This window comes from Papio anubis, chromosome 15, assembly GCF_008728515.1.
Source record: "Papio anubis isolate 15944 chromosome 15, Panubis1.0, whole genome shotgun sequence".
Taxonomy (NCBI): Eukaryota; Metazoa; Chordata; class Mammalia; order Primates; family Cercopithecidae; genus Papio; species Papio anubis.
Window position 1 is genome coordinate 30,026,129 of NC_044990.1, and position 14,891 is coordinate 30,041,019.

General features: G+C 34.5%; 1 protein-coding gene across 4 annotated transcripts in view; it reads right to left on the reverse strand.

Annotated features, from left to right (window-relative positions):
• The window catches only part of INTS6 (integrator complex subunit 6), an 89,024-nt gene that overhangs the window by 16,668 nt on the left and 57,465 nt on the right, over positions 1–14,891 (reverse strand). For 3 of the 4 annotated variants that reach the window (XM_003913900.4, XM_017951255.2, XM_017951256.1), the window contains 6 exons: positions 13,450–13,633; positions 7,641–7,766; positions 5,699–5,853; positions 1,930–2,082; positions 1,670–1,802; positions 367–461 (listed from right to left, as the gene is read on the reverse strand). In XM_003913900.4, the coding sequence (XP_003913949.1) occupies positions 367–461; positions 1,670–1,802; positions 1,930–2,082; positions 5,699–5,853; positions 7,641–7,766; positions 13,450–13,633 (846 nt within the window). The remainder of the gene's footprint in view (positions 1–366; positions 462–1,669; positions 1,803–1,929; positions 2,083–5,698; positions 5,854–7,640; positions 7,767–13,449; positions 13,634–14,891) is intronic. The other variant, XM_009191951.3, reaches the window with a different exon arrangement.

Consider the following 14,891-nt stretch of genomic DNA (forward strand, 5'->3'; position numbering starts at 1 on the left):
CACAATAAACCATAAGCATAATATAATTAACAAGTTCTTCTTTTTTTTTTTTTTTTTGGAGATGGAGTTTCGCTCTTGTTGCCCACGCTGGAGTGCAGTGGCACAATCTTGGCTCATTGCAACCTCTGCCTTCCGGTTTCGAGCGATTCTCCTGCCTCAGCCTCCCGAGTAGCTGGGATTACAGGCGCCCGCCACCACGCCCAGCTAATTTTTGTATTTTTAGTAGAGACGGGTTTCACCATGTCAGCCAGGCTAGTCTTGATCTCCTGACCTCAAGATCCGCCCGCCTCGGCCTCCCAAAGTGCTGGGATTATAGGCGTGAGCCACTGCGCCCGGCCAACAAGTTCTTTTAAATAATATTCTTACCCCGAGATAGTAGGGAGGCATTGTCTTCAAATAACTTTCAAATGACTGTCTCCACTTCAATGTTGGTTTTGCTTTATGCACTTTAAACAAGTCATCTAGAAATGTATAATGTGAACAAACTATCACTACTCATTATTTTCACACATAGAAGTCAAGTCAAAGACGCTTCCTTTTTAAAGTCTGCCTTGTTATTTTTGAGAGAGTAACATCAGACTTTTTTTTAACATGAAAGGCAGTAAGATTTATGGTTTTGTCATTTTCTATAAAATGAAAAGATGCCAATTATGGTCTAAAAGTACATGTAGGAATTAAGTTAGAAACAGAAAATACACAAGGAAAATCTATGCTCTCCCTAGACCTAGACACAAAGCAGATTTGAAGACAGAAACAAAGCATGCATAATGTTTTCTATAAAATATATCTACTAATATTTTGACTATAACTTTTAAATTTAAAGTGATTTCATGGAGCGTAAGTTTTCTCCAACAGCACTTCTCAAAAATGATAGCTAGATGGTACCTAGAAACTAACTTTAGGCTTTTATCATATTATTTTGGAACAAACTCCTTTATTTAAAAAATATTTGCCAAATGAAAATTAAAGTATAGATAAAATCTTAGAAAACGCACTCAGATTTTGTTAACTATACTATGCTTCTACAAAATGTCTCATTTCAAACGGAAAGCCTACATTACCAATTCTGTTAGAAATCTAACTTGCAGAAAAGTTAGAATATTTAATTAAAAAATTTAAAATGTAATACCTTTGGCCGGGCACAGTGGCCCATGCCTGTAATCCCAGAACTTTGGGAGGCCAAGGCGGGCAGATCACCTGAGGTCAGGAGTTCAAGACCAGCCTGGTCAACATGGTGAAACCCTGCCTCTACTAAAAATAAAAAACTTAGCTGGGCATGGTGGTATATGCCTATAGTCCCAGCTACTTGGGAGAGAGGCAGAGGCAGGAGAATCGCTTGAACCTGGGAGACGGAGGTTGCAGCGAGCCAAGAATACGCCACTGCACTCCAGCCTGGGTGACAGAGCAACACTCTATCCCCAAAAAGCTAAAAAAAAAAAAAACAAAAAAAAAACCTTCATTAAATTGCAGACTAAAAAGTGTTACAGTATCATCTTTTAATTTACTATAAACACAAACAGGTTGTTATCTTTTCTTCAAGATGTTCAATATTTTAGAATATTCGAAATATTTTCATTGATTTCCAAAAGACAAGAAAATCTATAAGGAAATGCTCTTTAGGAGAACCTTTACATGCTAAGCCAAGGAGAATGTGACAAGAATGACTTACCTAAGAGGGGAAGAAGGACTGGATAATTGTAAGGCATCACAAATAAGTTGACACAGTTCAGTGCTGTACTGGCTTTCAAGTAACCAAAAGGATGACCAAGTTCACTATATTTTGCACTATTGCTCACGTACACCTGTTAGAAAGGAGCAATTAAAACTTTAATAACCTTTAAAGAATGCTATATAAACTACTGATTCAATTCAGCTTTTTAAGAAACACCTCATTTAAATTTTGGGGTCACTGTAAGTTGTTCAGCTCACCTGCCAACAAGTTTGAGGAGATTTCCTTTCCAGGATAAATTGAGTCAGTGGTGAAGGTTCCAACTCATATTTGTCAAAAGGAAGTTTATCAATAACCATTGGTTCACAGTCTGTACAGGAAAACTTCACTACAGGATGAGATGTACGAGGTGGCTAAAGGGGAAAGTCTTGTAATTACTATTTACATGAAATTCCAGAAACAAAACTAAGTATCCCTCATTATCAAAATTTACTCAGTTCCTCCATCTTGCTAATAAGAGTTTGATTTACTGTTAAAAGCAACATTAAGCTGAAAGAAAACACTTGAAAATGTAATGCTAAAGTTATTGCTAATATTCAAAAGAAAAAGACAAACACTTGAAAATCTGTAAAAATGAAAATAGTTTTAGGTCTTATGCAAAATTTAGTAATTGAGTATTCATTAATTTTTACATCCAAAAAATGAGAAATGTATATGGAAACTGTCACAAGTCTTCATTTGTAGCAATTTACTTATAGAGAGTAGTGACTTCCAACGTAATCATAGATATTGATCGGTTTTTGAATATACATTATATATTTCTAATTATATAAATTATAAATGTAGATGTGCATAACAAAATATATGCCAAAATGGTATTAAAATAGGAGAAAAACAACCATAAATAGAACTTCTAATGCTTCCTTCCCTATTCCAGCAATTATTTTGGTAAACTCTATAGGATATACACCCTGTTCTAGAGGTATAAAAAAGAAATACTTTTTTAAAAAAGGCACGTTACCTCCCATCTACCTCTTAATAGTCCTCTTTCTAAAAATCTCACCAATTGTGAGATTTTGTGAACAAAATGAGCTATGAGGAAGTAATTTCAAATTTCATAGCTACTGGCTCAGTTACTGCTTATACCCTGGTGGTTCACAAATCTACTGTGTTGGGGTCAGATGGCTCTCATTTCTCTGCTGTATCTACCTACTGGACATAACCTGAATCTTCCACAGGTCCCTCAGACACAATATGTACAATTTGTTATTTCTCCCCCAAGCTACAAAACCTGTTCTAAAAACCTAGTCATTATTCTTGATATCTTCCCATCATCCTCCATATTTAACTGTCACAAAGACCTGGATAAACCGATAACACAAATTCTAAGGCACTTACCAGAACACATAAACATGGTAGGTAGTTAGTCCTAGTTGCTGCCTTCTGTTAATACTAAACTCTCATCTCTCGAGAAATGTATCTTCTATTTCTTACCACTTTAATTTGGGCCTTCATCATTTCTCAGATTAGACTAGTACAACTGCCTTTTGCTTTGTTTAGTCTCTAATCAGCCCCCCTCTGATCAATCCTATGGCAGTGAAATATAAATAGGATCATATAACTTCCCTATCTAAAATTATTCAGTAAAAGTAACAGCCAAACACCTAAAAATAGTGTCTAGACTCTCAATATCACATACAAAGATCTTCAATGATCTGGTCCCTGCCTTCCCACACCACGCCATACAGACTCCATGCTTCTGCCATGCCAAGTACTTATTTTCTCCCTTGTGTATTGCAAACAAAGTTTAGAAGAATGACTTGGCATGTAACAACCTCTAAAAGACTTTTTCCCTCATACCCCTTCCCACTCTGTACTCCAAAAACACACCAGGCTGTCAGGCCCACCTCCTCTGGCTCTGCCCCACCCCTCTATGACAGTTGGCACACTGTATTCTATGATGTGTACATGTCTGACCTGCCCATAGACGCGTAATGTTCAAGAGGGGAAGCACTATGTTTTACTCATCTTGTGCTCCTGTGCCTAGCATGCACCTGATACACAGTTTATTCAATCAGTCCACGAAACACACTTATTCTGTGAATAAAAGTACTGAGATCCAAGATGGAAAGTGGAGGGAAAGATCCTCTAGAACTTGGCAAAGAAAATTTAGCATATATGATTTTGTTTAATCCCCAAAACAACCCAATAAGATGGAGCTATAAGCCACTTAACAGATGGGAAATTGAAGCTTACAAAAGATAACCAAAGGCACTAGTTAGTAACTAGTAGTGCTGTGATTCAAATTCACATCTTGTAAATTACACTTAACTTCACTAGCAATATTTCTTCAATATTACAATTTATAAAAATTTCACTTCCCCTAATATCCTTCAGTTACTAAAGTTTGCCAGTTCTTTCCAATATTATTTATTATTCTGTCTTCCATCATCATAATTCAACCACTTAAAATCTCTTACATGAACCATATCAATAGCCCTCTAGGTAACCTACCTGCCTTTCAGCTCATCTCCCCCTTCTAATTTTTCTGCATATAACCACTACCAAATCAATTTTTCTAAAGATGTCTGTTAAAAACATCTTCAACTGTTCTTTGAATTCCACTGTTAAAAAGCTAATATTCCTTAACCCTGCATTTAAAGTCATAAAAAATTTGGTTAGTTTAATAGTACTCTCAATGTCCTATATACATGTTATGATCCACCCATACTCAGCTACTTGTTACTCCTCTAAACATACCTTGTTCTTTTTCACTTCCATATTTTTTTCTCATACTACTTCCTTCTCCAATTGAAGTCCTACCCACCCTCTATGGCTTGTAAGAATTTGTGATAGACTGCTAGAGCAGCATTAATAGATAAGGGTTGTGATACTGGTTTTGGATTTCTTTCCATTATGACTCAGGTACTGTATGTTCTCCTGTACGTGTTAAATAAATACAATAGAATAAATAACCAACATGACAGTATTTCATACAAATAAGGTATCTGTTCTGTAAGAGTTGAAAGACCTCCAGAAGAGAAAGTAAAATGACCAAAGAAATTGAAAGTTTCTCCATAAAGCCAGACTAAAAAACTATGATGGTTCCATCAGAAAAAAGAGAAGGTATGAAGAAGATACTTCAATGAAATTTAGAAAACCTTAACTTCATACACTACTTTATTAAATCCCTAATGAATAAAGGAAGTATCACTTTATAAATTCAAAATAAAAATTATCCTGAAGAGCTGATACAGGTTTGAAGTACAAAAGGTTTCAAAAAGGTTTTGTTGTATGAAACATTACTAAAGACTGCTTAATGATCTCTGAAATACAATTCTTATTTTCTAAGGGTAAAATCAAGGAGAACCACTGCCATGCTCTCCCATAAAATATCCCTTAATGCCCTCAGATACTTGGAAAAAAAAATATGGAAAGAAAAGAGTACACTAACACAACTAAATGGATATTAATCTGTATAAATGTACCCTGTTATTTTAAGAATTATATAATGAATACTGATAATTCACCATGATCACTGAGCAAACTTCATTGTTCCTAAAAATAATTCAGGTAAACAAAATCAGAAAATCTGTTCTAGCTTAAACCTCCAATCTGCAACACTGTATATAACTAAAACCATACACATCAATATGAATTTAAGACTAAGTCCTAAAAAATTGCAGGCAAACTATTAAAATTATTTTCTAAACTTTCATTTAAATCCTAAATTGTGTCCCAGAGACAAATCCTCATTTAGAGCTCAAAGAGGAAATTTTGTACCCAGAAGCCAAGAATAAAAAACGTGAGCATAGTATTAGATTCTAAAGGAAGGAGATGCCTTTCTTTTTTCTATTACTTCATAATAAACAATACAGCACACTAAAGCAAGTAACAGGGTATCATAGCACTTTGAATATCTGTCTAATCCCCATAAATTAATCACAGCTTTCACAACAGAATTTAAAACTAATAGGAAAGGCAGCTGAATGGTTACTGTTACATAGTTACAGTCTCTCTGGTACTTACTAGTGTTGGCGAATTTTGATCTGGCCAAAAAGACTCTGGAACAGGCCAATGACCTATAGGAACCCCAGTTTTAGGATTTGGTCTGACATATATGAGTTTGTGACAGCTATGCCAAGGCTGAGATCCAAAAGGCCTTGATATATCTGGCTGCCCATCTATAGCAAAGAAATTAAGACAAAGAAAGCATGTATCATAAGTGGGGGATAAGCATAAAAAGTTAAATTATATCCATTATTACTTAATAAAAAATTCCTAATATTTGTTCTTTTCTAGGTTTTCCTATTTTTCTTAAATGGCAGAACACTATGTCTGCTTAATATTTAGACTAGATTGTAATTCATTAGACAATAAGTACAAATTCCAACTATGAGTTCGCCAGTTCAAAGGAGGTCCGCAGCATCCTTTGCTTTCCCAACTGGAACACATAAAACATGCTTTACAGTGAATATCTGTTTGATGAATGACATGTTTTCTTCATCAGATGATAAGAGCAAGCACCCAATTTGCCACCTTTATCATCATATCCCAAATGTCAAAAACAGTGCCAGGCGCACAATAAATACTAGAATAAATAAGTATTGCAAATTGACTATTTTTTAGAAATCATTTTAACTGAAGCCTAAAAAAAACTTAATAAGCAAATCTAGACCAAAGCACCTACCTTTAATCTAAAATAACTTCAGCAAAACACCAACTATCTTCAATAATTTAGTGAACATTTACTATTACCAAACTCTAAACAAAGCATTAAAATAATTTAAAAATAAATACATTGTAACAATTCAATTAAATTTTTTTTAAGTCTGGTTTTGCTAAAGAAGACATGACACAACTTATTGTTATCACCCATTCCTTCCCTACAGTACTCTCTCAGTGCCCCCATTCTTTCATTCATCTCTATGATCTTTCTCTTTTCCCAGGTACCTACTTTAGTGGACCACCTCTGCCAATTATCATTAAATGACTCTCTAAATCTTTGTGTGTGTGTGTGTGTGTGTGCGCGCGCGCGTGTGCGTGTGTTTTGAGACAGAGTCTCGCTCTTATTGCCCAGGCTGGAGTGCAATGGCGCCATCTTCGCTCACCGCAACCTCAGCCTCCCGGCCTCCGCCTCCCGAGTTCAAGCAATTCTCCTGCCTCAGCCTCCCAAATAGCTGGGATTACAGGCATGCGCCACCACGCCTCACCTGGCTAATTTTGTATTTTTAGTAGACATGGGGTGTCTCCATGTTGGTCAGGCTGGTCTCAAACTCCAAACCTCAGGTGATCCACCCGCCTCGGCCTCCCAAAGTGCTGGGATTAGAGGTGTGAGCCACCACGCCCAGCCATGACTCTCTAAATCTTGAAATAGGTAACATACAATGCAGAGGGTCTCAGCTATAAACCATCCATTGGTTGTACTATAACTCCTTATATCCACTGGCTATTGGAAATAGTTTATGATACAGAAGCTAGGAAAAAGCCATGTGGGACTCAGCTAGAGTTAGAAGAATCAAGCTTAACAAAGCCTGGTTCCTCATTTTTGACCCACATACACCATTTAGTTTCAATCAGTTTGATCCTTGGTCCAAAAGTAGCTAAGGAGTTAAACATCTAGGATTGAACACTTTGGGAATTAAACAGCATAGGAGAAGCATATATATGTTGACAGGCAATTGTATAATACTACAAAGAAATTATACATTTGCTTATCTATGAATACTTTAAAAGGCTTTTGACTCATCAAAATGTCAGGCAATAAACAATCATTAATACAAAAAGGTGATGCTACTAGACCACCATTAGTTTACCTTGACTTTCCTATTTAATCTTCCCTCTTTACCAACAGCCTGTCTTAATAATTTGGTCTTGCCAATCTTAAGGCCAAATCACAGTAAATTTTCAGTTCTAGTTGAATAAACAATAAAGCAAGTTTTGAATGTCTAAAACAAAAGTGCAATAATACCTTCTACGGGGGAAGGATCTGGTCCTGCTTTTTCAAAGTTTATTACCACCCCACTTTGTACTTTCTGCACCAAGGACTCCAGACACTGATTAAGCATTCTTGGAGAACACACAGAATACGAACGGCCTGAGATTTAAAAGAGAAAAAAAAGAAGAAGAAGAAGAATATAGTAAACTAGTTAGTTGCAAGAATTCCTATCTTTAGCAAGAAAAAAACAACTGTGAGGTTTCTGACAGTACTAATTAACAAAAGTTCAATGGTAGAAGTTGACTAATTTCATTATCTTATGAAAGTGCACAAAAAATCCTTATTTCCAACCAACCAACAATCCCATTTTGTGAGAGTATGTATTTTCTTCTAATTACAGGTATTTGGAACATAGAATTCTTGGTCTGAACAACACACAATGAAAACAAGTCACATATTTTATGTTTTTAAAAACATATACAAAAAACACACTATCTCCAATTGTTATGCAATATAATTTATTTTTAACACATATACACACACACATCTAGTAACTGTCTCCCCAAAATCTTATTCCTGCTTAACAAAAGTATTATCACTAAGATTTACTGTGCACATAGTAGATATGTAATAACTACTTAACTAGTTCATTGGCAGTTTTTAAGTATTTTAAATATTTGCGTTTTAATATACAGATGGTAGCGTGTGCTTTTCTGAATTTCACTTAGCTTACATACTTGGGAATTACCTATCTTACGTGAATTCCCTTTTTGCACATTTTAACCTATACTACTTTTGGTTCAGAAGCATTAAATACTAGTGATTTTTTTAAAAGATACAAGTGAAAAGATTTTTTAAAGAGGAATTTTCAACAAAAATATCTAGACCTTAGCTATACAATACTTTATATACTAGACACATGTAGCTATTGAGAACCTGAAATATAGCTAGTCTGAATTGAAATGTATAGTAAGTGTAAAATATACACCTGATTTTGTTGACTTAGTATAAAAAAAAAATCTCAGTAATTTTAAAATATCAATCTCATACTGAAGTAATATTATGGATATATTGATTTAAGTAAAATATATTATTACAATTAATTTCATCTATTTTTAATTTTTAAAGTGGCTACTATGAAATTTTTAATTACATATGAAACTTGAATCAGATTTCTATTATACAGTTCTGATTCAGACCAACACTAAAAACCTAAAAACCTTGACAGCTAAAACTCAATCTTTGGCCAAATATTTTGCAGTATTATTTGTAATAAGCTCAATATGAAGCCCTACTCTTTTACACATTCAACCAATTATTTCAGAACACAAGCTACATCATTACATTTGACACATCAAATTACTCATATCAACTTATATTTAAGGTGATTTGTTAAAGGCTACTCAGAAAAGAGAACATTATAGACAATGGTGATTCAAATCCTCAAAGTCAGCTTTACTTAGAAAAAATAAGTATCATATAACAACTGTATAAAATAATGATGATTGTAACCTTAACAAATATCTACCAATTACTGAGTATCTATGTGCCTGGCACTGTTCCAATCATTTTATGATATTAATTTCTTTAATCCTAGCAACAATTGTATGGGTTATTTTCCCCATTTTACAAATGAGAAAACTAAAGCACAGAGAGGTTAACTAACTTTTCCAAGTTAGCATAGTGATACAGCTACAATTCAAATCCTTACAGGGTATCAGAAACTATTCTGGATATCCTTTGTCCCTTGGAAATCCTCTGTTAATTTGAAATCATACTTAAAATAGAGCATTTATATGAAGTCATATTTATCTGAAAGAATTGGTAAATTTAAATCTTTTTTCTAAGTCAATTTAAGTATATACAAAAAGCAATCCATAAAAAGGTTAACCATCTTTACATGCAAAATATTAGAAGTTTACATAAAAGCTGAGTATCTTATTTCATGAAATTTAAGCATATTCCTAAGATGTCATTAAAAAGCAAAAGTATATAAACTATGACAATTATCTCTGCTCTCCTAAGTTGTGTCATCAATTATTAAGAAAACATAAGCAAATCAATCTTAACATGAAATAAAATTACTAATCAGTACATTTTACAAAAATTGGAGAAAAAGAATAAAATGAGTCATTTGGCAAATTAAAATCAATTATCTTAAAAGTTAAAGAGAAATAGCAAATTTTGCTTTCTTTACAAAGTGAGCCTATATCCTACGTAATGTTCCTCAAGCGAACTTATTGTCTATGTCAAAACTTACTCTTTGGAATATACAACACTTTGCGCTAATGCATAAAGTTTCTAGGATCACTACTTGTATTTGTGAAAAAAGTTATATTAGCATACACCTTCAAGTCAAGAAGCTGTCTCACTTTGGGTTATGTGGAGTCCACAAAAAAGCCAAACTAAATATAGTGAGTCTAAAGGTGGTATTAGCATCTTTGTCAAATAGAGAAGAAGCAAATGAATATTTCTAAGTTGGTCAATAGTCCTTACAGAGGCTAAGAAAGTTAAATGTATTTAATCTAGAAATATCTATAAATAATTTTTATAAAATACTTTAAAAATTCTTGATATATTCAACAACATGTCTATTACACATTTAAAAATTTATTATCGTCCTTGCACCTCCCCCAAACCTGCTTCTCCCTAGTGTACCATCTCAGTCCTTGGCACAGCCATCCATCTCTAGTGGTTCAGAACAACTGAATCATCTGGGAACCATCCTTGATTGCTTCTTCCCTTATTGTCCTCATCTTTGGTTCTCTTTTACGTTAAGCCACCTCTCACCACCTCCAAAGCTAGAACAAAGTACTACTACTAGTCTTCCTGCTTTCATTCTTGCCACTCTATATTCTCATCTAACAGGTGAAGTGATATTTCAGAAATAGAAATCAGATGTCACCGCCTATAAAAAGCCTTCAAAAGGCTTCCCATCATACTTGGAAAATAAAAAAAACATTTATTGTAGCCTAAAGAGCCATTCAATATTTGGCCCCTGCCTACCTCTCTAAACCTAGCTACTATTCTATTCCTCCCTATGTAAGCTCCAGCCATGCCAGCCTTCCTGTCGCTTCCAAATATACAGAGAGCATGTCCCTTTCCTTGCCATTTCCCTCGCCTAGATATATGTGTAATTAACTCCATTATTCAGGTCTCTGCTCAAATGTTACCTCCTCAGAAGAAAACTTAGAATATTCCTTCTCTGCCTCAAGTTAGACTCTATTCCCTTACTCTGTTTTGTCTTCAAAGTAGGTAGCACCCTACTATGTACTACAATACTAGTAGGTAGTACTAGTACAAAATATCATTTATTTATTTTACATGATTATTATCTGTCACTCAGTACAAAGATGTAAGCTTTCTATTGCTCCTGCTGTACTCCGAACACCTAGTAACAGTTATTTGGTATAGAGTTACCTTTACCTGGTATCAAAATAAAAATGCTTACAATGACTATAATTATGTAATTAAAAAAATACATAGAAAGAAATATATTATTATTTTGGCAATACAGGTGAATTTTTTCCAATATTTCCTTAGTGAACATGAATTACTCTATAATGGGAAAAATAAATGTACACAAATACACACATGAACAACTACTTAAAAAAAAATTTTTTTTTTTTGAGACAGAGTCTGGCTCTATCAGCCAGGCTGGAGCGCAGTGGTACGATCTCGACTCACTGCAACTTCCACCTCCCGGGCTCAAGCAATTCTCCTGCCTCAGCCGCCCAAAAAGCTGGGATTACAGGCATGCGCCACCATGCCCAGCTAATTTTTGTATTTTATTAGAGATGGGGTTTCACCATGTTGGCCAGGCTGGTCTCAAACTCCTGACCTCAGGTAATCCGCCTGCCTTGGCCTCCCAAAGTGTTGGGGTTACAGGCGTGAGCCACCGCGCCCAGCCAACCTCAAGTTTTAAAAATGCACAGGAATTGTTAGCAGTGATTACATATTTGGATAGTGCAATACCAGTGGGTATTATCTTTTTTGTTCTTTCTACTTTTCTGGTAAAACTTTCTTTAGTGAACATCCTTTAAAAAAGAAAGAAAACACATTATTCAGAGATATGAAAAGGTGAGTGACATTTGAGCGGCTTACCTTATTGCTAGTAAGAGCATGAAAAGGGGCAAATAAACTATCACATTAGGAAGGATTTAGAATGTATATTTAGAGAAGACTTCCTAATTTCTTGTCTAAGATTTCTGCATCATTGAAAGATATCACCAAGGATGACTTTGGAACTTCTCCTCTAGAGATGTTCCTTTGAAAGAATAAGCAAAGTAGCTTTAATATATTATTGCCTAAAGGCAAGGATATAACTGCTACATGATATCTCATGGTTCTTTTCAGACTCTTTGATTATACCACTCACTTCACTTCACACTGTGAATATTCCTGATCCTAGTGACAAAGTTATAGTATATTTAAGTCCCAAAAGTTCATCGTAATTCTAAGTTCAAATTAAGTAATTCACAGTAAGGAATTTCCAATGTGAGAATGTTATAGCCTCCAAGCCTTTCAGAATCTGTTAAGTAAAATCCCCAGTTAAAAAAAAAAAATTTTTTTTTAATCAGAATTTTTAACAAGGGTGCCAGTTCAAAGCTGGAAACTGAAATTTCATGAATATAAATGTGCACCCTGCCACAGAAAAAAATACAACTGTCACCGAAAAATATTATCTATGTAAAGAGAACTGTTAGTTAATTTTCAAATTTAGATGACAGGTTGTCCCTTTAAAAAAATTACATATATGCCTTTTTTGCCCTTTGTTAATTAAATTGTGAAGGCATTACAAAAGTTCACAAAAAGCATTTCTATAAAATGAAAGCATTTAATGACATGAATAACAGTTTTCTAACTTATCTATTTCACACACCTGTGTAAGGTTAATCCCTTTTTGTCTGTGAATTTTGCAGATTTCCAAAACCCATAGAATTTTAGAAAAAATGCACCTAAAATATTAATTAGAACTTATATTTTCTCTTATGTAGCTGGCTATGATGAATCTCATTAGAGCACCAACTGTGTCTGCAGACTATGTCACAGGCCCTAATCGTAAGTAAAACAGTGGAATGCTAGACTTGCACGTTTTAATATCAAATACAGAATTTGATATTAAAATTACTTTAATAAAATTTTTAGGTGAGAACTGAAATGCTCCATGAAAGCAAAAATGCCATGTCTGACTTACTGACTACTGAAAGCCAAAAGCATGGAACAATACTTGGTACACGGTAGGCACGCAATACATACCTATATGAAATTAATCCACCTGTTAGCTAATTCTACATTAAATGAGTTCTGAGTTGATTACATATGTATTTCACAATTTCTCTTGCTGTTCATTTAGCATAGTACCTATCTAATCTGATGTATAAGTGAAACAGAAGCTGGATAAGACCTCACTATCTGTTTCCTTTAATCTATCAATCTCTTTGCCTCTGGGAAAAATTGCACTTAACCAAGCATATCCCATCAAATATAGAGATGATTCTCAAAACATTTTTTGCAAAAAATAATGCTATGGTACTTCTAAATCATTGGCAATCTTTCTAGATAAGAAAATTACTTTAACAACTTCAAATACTAGCATTTTCTATACAAGTAGAAAAAATATTACCATTCCTTGTCATATCCAATAGTAACCACATTCTATTAAAATGAAGATCATAGACCATTATCAATAAATGTACTGTTAAAACCATATATGCCTATTAATTCCTAATATTAACTTGTTAAATAAAAACAAACATGGATGTTTGTTTTTGTACACTTTTAAAACATTCAGATAAAATCTGCTTTAAGTTACCGAATTACTGCCAGCAAAAAAACTTACCACCTGTCACTTCACACATTGGTGTGATTGCAGAGTCATCTAAAGGCACACCTGTCAACTGTTCTGATTCTACTGACATGGTGCCAGGCAACCGCAGCACTAATGCAAAGAGTCTCTGATCCCAACGAAAAGGTTCCTTGGTCAATTCACTTCCAGGCAAAGGAGAATTAAGAGGTAAATGAAGCTGAAAGTAGGGGGGAAAAAAACAGTAATAAGAATTCCACAGGCTATTTTTTCAGAAAGCCTACTTTAACTACACTTGTGTTAAAACTCCATCAACTCTCCTATCACTTGAAAAACAAGCTCAAATATAAAAGCTTATTCAGACATAGCTAAAACAGCACATGATACTGTCAATTTTCTATAGACTGAAAAATATCTGTATTGTTGGAATGAATTTCAGATTTAGACTCAGTTAATTACTGGGTGCTGAATTGCTTCCAAATAAATCATTTCAATTATTCATTAAAACAACCCTGTGATAGATATGTTATTATTCTTTTCTTTTTTCTTTTTTTTTTTTCTTTCTTTCTTTTTTTTATTAGGTGGAGTCTCACTCTATTTCCCAGGCTGGAGTGCAGAGGCACGATCTTGGCTCATTGCAACCTCTGCCTCCTGGGTTCAAGCGATTCTCCTGCCTCAGCCTCCCGAGTAGCTGGGATTACAGGTACGCACCACCTCGCCCAGCTAGTTTTTGTATTTTTAGTAGAGACAGGGTTTTGCCATGTTGGCCAGGCTGGTCTCAAACTCCTGATCTCAGGTGACCCACACCTCGGCCTCTCAAAGTACTGGGATTACAGGCGTGAGCCACTGTGTCCAGTCTTATTATTTTCTAAATGTAAAAATATATATATACCTCAAAAACATGATTTGGCCTCCTGTGTCCAGAGTTAGTACTTTTTTATTACACCACAGCAATCTGAAACATCTTCACAGCTCTTAACATTTTTAAATATGCTTCATTTTATACAAGATAAACAATCTTAAAGCATTTGTAGAAGAGTAAATTTTGTCACTCTAATTACATTTTAAATTTAGTGATTCTTACCATATCTGAGTAAATGTAGAGAGGTTTGGGAGGTTTTGTATGTGTTGCATGTTTTATTAATAATAGATGTTTCTTCCCTTAGACCTGGCTAAGTTAGAATCTTTTCTGAGATTCTTAAGCATCTTACAAAGTTTTAAATGACTATAATGGGCCCTTCTATACCAACAGAGTAACAGTGTACAAACAGAATCCACATATTCTCTCAATATCACTCAATGAGGATGACCAGACACTATGTTTCTCATGACATAATGCAATACCACAACATCAACTATAAAGGATTCTTACTCAAAAAGAGGAAGAAAGAAAAGATTCAACCTGAACTGAATCAAGCCTTCAGTTCTACCAGTTTGCAGGGAATAGTGGGGATATAGGATCAAGTTAAACACCAGCA